At 48.2% G+C, this 5,233-nt stretch overlaps 1 protein-coding gene across 10 annotated transcripts in view; it reads left to right on the top strand.

Annotated features, from left to right (window-relative positions):
• The first annotated feature begins 126 nt into the window (after window positions 1–126).
• The window catches only part of ANKS3 (ankyrin repeat and sterile alpha motif domain containing 3), a 30,677-nt gene continuing 25,570 nt past the window's right edge, over window positions 127–5,233 (top strand). For 2 of the 10 annotated variants that reach the window (XM_024759398.1, XM_024759396.1), the window contains exon 1: window positions 4,930–5,174. In XM_024759398.1, the coding sequence (XP_024615166.1) occupies window positions 4,936–5,174 (239 nt within the window). In that variant the 5' untranslated portion in view covers window positions 4,930–4,935. Of the gene's footprint in view, window positions 310–4,924; window positions 5,175–5,233 lie in introns of those variants that run through there. The other 8 variants (XM_024759403.1, XM_024759401.1, XM_024759399.1 and 5 more) reach the window with 7 other exon arrangements.

The raw sequence follows: 5,233 nt of genomic DNA, 5'->3' as shown, positions 1-5,233 counted from the left end.
CGGCGGCCCTGCCCCGCCTGGTGTCCTCACCTGCTGCGCACTCTCGGGGCGTCGCAGCAGTGCCGCTGGCTCGCCGCTTGAGTTTATGACTCCGAGCGTCCGCTTTGCCGCTGGGGAGCGGGGACGATAAAGCCACGTGCGGTGTAGGGTTACTGGGAGGAGGTGTCAGTGCTTGGGTAGTTCCCTAGGTTACCCTCCCCAGGGCCTGAGAATGAGGTTGGGATACCCGGGGCCAGCGGAAGGCCTACGCCCCGGTGCGGGACGCGGTGCCCTCCGGCTTTCACAGACCTCCTCCCTGTGGACGCCACGGTCAGCAGCAACGTCATTTTTTTGTTATTGTTGTTAATTTTTTGTTTGATTTTGTTTTGCTTTAAAAGTAACGAATACTTAGCATTTTACAGAATGGACAGAACACAAAGGTAAAAGGAGAATCAAAGGGTTGCGTTCCTAGTACTACTTCCTGGAAATAAATCCTGGAAGCGATATGCAGAAGATTTTCTACAAGTATACGTGATGTATGTGTGAATACAATTTTGTTCGTAAGGAGTACCCCATCATCGTAGAGCATCTGGCGTGCGGCAGGGTGATAAAGGAAGTAATAGTATTGGGTTGGCCAAAACGTTCTTTCGGGTTTTAAGTAAAAGTAAAGGACACATTTTTCATTTTCACCAAGAACTTTATTGAACAACGTATTCAGTGTTTCGTTCTACTACTTTCTGCCATTTTTCAGGTAGCTTCATAATTCCATCTTCCCAAAACTTTTTATCTTTTGAGCAAAGAACTGTACCAGATGCCTTTTAGTCTTACAGGGAATTGAAATGTTTTCCCAGTATGAGAATTTTGTAAAGACTGAAATAAATAGAGATCTGAAGATGCGATGTCTGGTGAATATGGTGGATGAATCAGAACTTCCTAGCCAAGCTGTAACAGTTTTTGCCTGGTCATCAAAGAAACACATGGTCATGTGGTATCCTGATAGAAGATTATGCGTTTTCTGTTGACTGATTCTAGACGCTTTTCATAGAGTGCTGCTTTTAGTTGGTCTAATTGGGAGCAGAGCTTGTAGGAATTAATCGTTTGGTTTTCCAGAAGGAGCTCAAATAGAGGACTCCCTTCCAATCCCACCATATACACAACATCACCTTCTTTGGATGAATATCGGCCTTTGGTGTGGTTGGTGGTGGTTCATTTCGCTTGCCCCACGATCTCTTCCGTTCCACATTATTGTACAGTGTCCAGTTTTCATCGCCTGTCACAATTTGTTTTATTTATTTTTTTTTATTTTGTAAAAATGTTTATTTATTTTTGGCTGCATCAGGTCTTAGTTGCGGCGTGTGGGATCTTTCATTGTGGCACGTGGGCTCTGTAGTTGCATCATGTGGGCTCTTCAGTTGTGGTGCACGGGCTTCGTTGCCCTGTGCGGCATGTGGGATCTTAGTTTCCCGATCAGGGATGGAGCCTGCATCTCCTGCATTGGAAGGCAGATTCTCAACCACTGGACCACCAGGAAAGTCCCCACAACTTGTTTTAAAAATGGAACGTTTTAGTTAAGTAGAGAATCACGTGTGGAAATACAGTCAAGAAGGTTTTATTCGCTTAACTTACGTGGAACATCAAAGCAATTAACATAACCAAGCTGGTGCAAATGATTTTCAGTGCTTGATTTGGATATTTTGAGTATGTCGGCTATCTCCCACGTGGTATAACGTTGATCATTCTCATTTAATGTCTCGATTTGACCACCATCAACTTCAACTGGTCTGCCTGACCTTGGAGCATCATCCAGTGAGAAATCTCCAGCACGGAACTTCTCAAACCATTTTTGACATGTTCGATCAGTCACAGCACCTTTTCCATACACTGCAGCGTTTCGGTTGTGTTTTTACCTTTCTTGAAATAATAAAGCATGCTGAAAATGTTGCTTTTTTGTCTTCCATCTTCATTGTTAAAATGGCTACACAAAAATTCACCTATTTTGATAAGTTTTGTGTTGTTTTTTTTTGCGGTACGCGGGCCTCTCACCGCTGTGGCCTCTTCCATTGCGGAGCACAGGCTCTGGACGCGCAGGCTCAGCGGCCATGGCTCACGGGCCCAGCCGCTCCGCGGCATGTGGGATCCTCCCGCACCAGGGCACGAACCCATGTCCCCTGCATCGGCAGGCAGACTCTCAACCACTGCGCCACCAGGGAAGCCTGATAATTTTTTTTTTTAAATGCACGCTGATATGGCAGCTGTCACAGTACAGTCTAACAAAATTGTTTCAAATGAAGTTAAAGACAACTAAGTGCTACTAGAGCCATCTTATGGAAAAAAACCAAACGAACATTTTGGCCAACCCAATAGCTTTATGGTCTCTTGGCATCCGAGTTCTCCCTCCATGGGCTTCTGGAGTGGGGGTCTGATTCTGATTGCCGCTCAGCGTTCTGGAAGGTGTCAGACAGGTGAGCCTCCAATAAAAGGAGAGAGAACATGGGTCCCACCCTGGAGGAGGCATTTGGAGTAGAAGAAACACACCCAAAGAAGGCTTGGGGGGTGTATTGAAAGGAGTGCTGAACTGACAGCTTATTTGAATTCTTATCCAGGCTCTGTGGCCTGGACTGTTCAGCTTGGGGGTTCCCACCTGAAAATTGAGAGAGCTGATTGTTCTCAGGCCCTGCCAGTGTGGACAGGTGGTTCCAGGAAGCAGGGCTTTGCCCTGAACTTTGTTACTCTGGCCAGGGGCCGACAGATTCTTTGTCCCCCAAATTGGTGGCTTGTTTGTTATTTGACCATCTTGGCTGTATCTCATGCTTGGAAGCATTTGTTAGTAGAGGTTGATGTGCTAATGGCATCTGTGAACCGCTGTGGTACCTTCAGGCCATCTGAACATGAAGTGGTTTTCTTTGTTTTCTCCTTCTCTTGCTTTTCTACACCTTGGTCTTTGTTCTTTCCCCTCAGAGTAGAACAGGAGACAATTGTCACTCCAGAACTAAGGGTTCTACTAGGAAGCTGATGACTTGGGCTTGATGGGTTAGGATTCCTAGAATGAAGGGCTCTTCATCCTGCTGTTGTCCCATCGTGGGGAAAGTGTCACCCAGCAAATTAACCAGTCTATCCCATTCCCCCTAGTCTCTCCCACATTCAAGGGATGCATAGGTAGATTCCTAGTCAGTTAGCACTGGTCGCATCCTGGTTCCTGTGTTGGGGCTTTCTTTCTGTTTGTTTCAAAATTTGTTTTTAAAATTTATATACAGTAAATTTACTCATTTTGGTGTTCAGGTTTATGAGTTTTGATAAATATATAGAGTCATATGTCCATCAATCAAGATACAGAACAGGGGCTTCCCTGGTGGCGCAGTGGTTGAGAGTCCGCCTGCCGATGCAGGGGACACGGGTTCGTGCCCCGGTCCGGGAAGATCCCACGTGCCGCGGAGCGGCTGGGCCCGTGGGCCATGGCCGCTGGGCCTGCGCATCCAGAGCCTGTGCTCCGCAACGGGAGAGGCCACGACAGTGAGAGGCCCGCGTACTGCAAAAAAAAAAACAAACCCAAAAAACAGAACAGGTCCATCGTCCCCAAATTCCCTCTTGCAGTCCCTTTGTGGGACCCCCACCCCTAACCCTTATTACCACTGATCTATCCTCCTTTAGTTTTATCCTTTTTTTATTAAAAAAAACTTTTTAAAACTCATGCACTTTTATTGTTTATTTACTTATTTTGACCACGCCTCATGGCATGTGGGATCTTAGTTCCCCTACCAGGGATCGAACCCGCGCCCCCTGCATTGGAAGCATGGAGTCCTAACCACTGGACCGCCAGGGAAGTCCCCCCTTTAGTTTTATCTTTTCTAGAAAGTCCTGTAAATGGAATCATACAGTAGGCAGCGTTCTGAGTCTGGCTTACACTTGGCATAATGCGTTTGAGATTCGTTCATGTGTTGTGTGTATCACCTGTTTATTTCTTCTGCTTATGGCTGAGTAGTGTTCCACTGTGTGGACGTCCCACTGTTTGTCCATTCTGCCATGTGTTTTTAACCACAGTCCTTGGAAATATCACGTCCCCATTAAACAGTAAGGAACTAGGGGTTGGAGATGCTAAGTAGCAGAGCTAAATTTTGATCTAATTCCAAGTCCAGGGCTCTTTATTTTTTTTAATTTTATGTATTTATTTTTGGCTGCGTTGGGTCTTCCCCGCTGCATGCGGGCCCCTCCTAGCTGCGGTGAGCGGGGCCCACTCCCTGCCGCAGTGTACGGGTCTCCCACGGTGGCGGAGGCCCCCCTCCTGCTGTGGAGCACGGGCTCCAGGCACATGGGCCTCAGCAGCTGTGGCACACAGGCCCAGCAGTTGTGGCCCACGGGCTCCAGAGCACAGGTTCACGGGCTCAGTCGCTCCGCGGCATGCGGGATTCTCCCAAACCAGGGATCGAGCCTGTGTCCCCCACATTGGCAGGTGGACTCTCAACCACTGTGCCACCAGGGAAGCCCCAGGGTTCTTTTTCACCACATCTGAGAGTTGATTTGGTCCACTGACCTAATTACCATTTCTCTGCTTCCCATCCAAGAGGTTGTCAGGCTCCTTGAGTTCCCTTTCTAGAATGTGGGGCCTGGGGGTCATAAAGGAAAATATATGCCACAGTTTATGACACAATATGTGCTCCTCTTTTTCTGTCTAGTGACAGGCTCACCAGTACTAGCATGATGGAGCTGTCCGAACCATACAATTTTTTTTTCTTTTTGGCTGCACTGCAGGGCTTGTGGGATCTTAGATCTCTGACCAGGGATCAAACCCAGGCCCCCTGCATTGGGAGCGTGGAAACTTAACCACTGGACCACCAGGGAATTCCCGCATACGATATTTATTGAAAGGAAGTTGTCTGGTCAGTCCCAGGAGTTGGGTACATTGGGCAGCAGTCTGTCAGGGCAGTGACTTAGCTGCCTGCTGTGGGCAGGAGTGTGACCATGCCATTTCACTCTGTGTCGCTACCAGGAAGGAAGGACCTAACGACCCCAGTGCCTCCCTCCACAGCGATGTCGGAGCTCAGCGATGAAGCCAGCGAGCCGGAGCTGCTGAACCGCAGCTTGTCCATGTGGCATGGGCTGGGTGCGCAGGTCAGCCGGGAGGAGCTGGCCGTCCCCTTGGATCTTCACACAGCTGCTTCCATTGGCCAGTATGAAGTGGTGAAGGAATGTGTCCAGCGGTAAGAGATCTTGGAAAATGTTCCTTCCTCTTGGATTTTTGAGCTCCATGGTTCAGCTC

The sequence above is a fragment of the Neophocaena asiaeorientalis genome, unplaced genomic scaffold (genome assembly GCF_003031525.2).
Source record: "Neophocaena asiaeorientalis asiaeorientalis breed wild unplaced genomic scaffold, Neophocaena_asiaeorientalis_V1.1 scaffold254, whole genome shotgun sequence".
NCBI classification, from domain to species: domain Eukaryota; kingdom Metazoa; phylum Chordata; class Mammalia; order Artiodactyla; family Phocoenidae; genus Neophocaena; species Neophocaena asiaeorientalis.
Note: the sequence above shows the minus strand (reverse complement) of the source record. Positions and strands in the feature narration are given on the sequence as shown.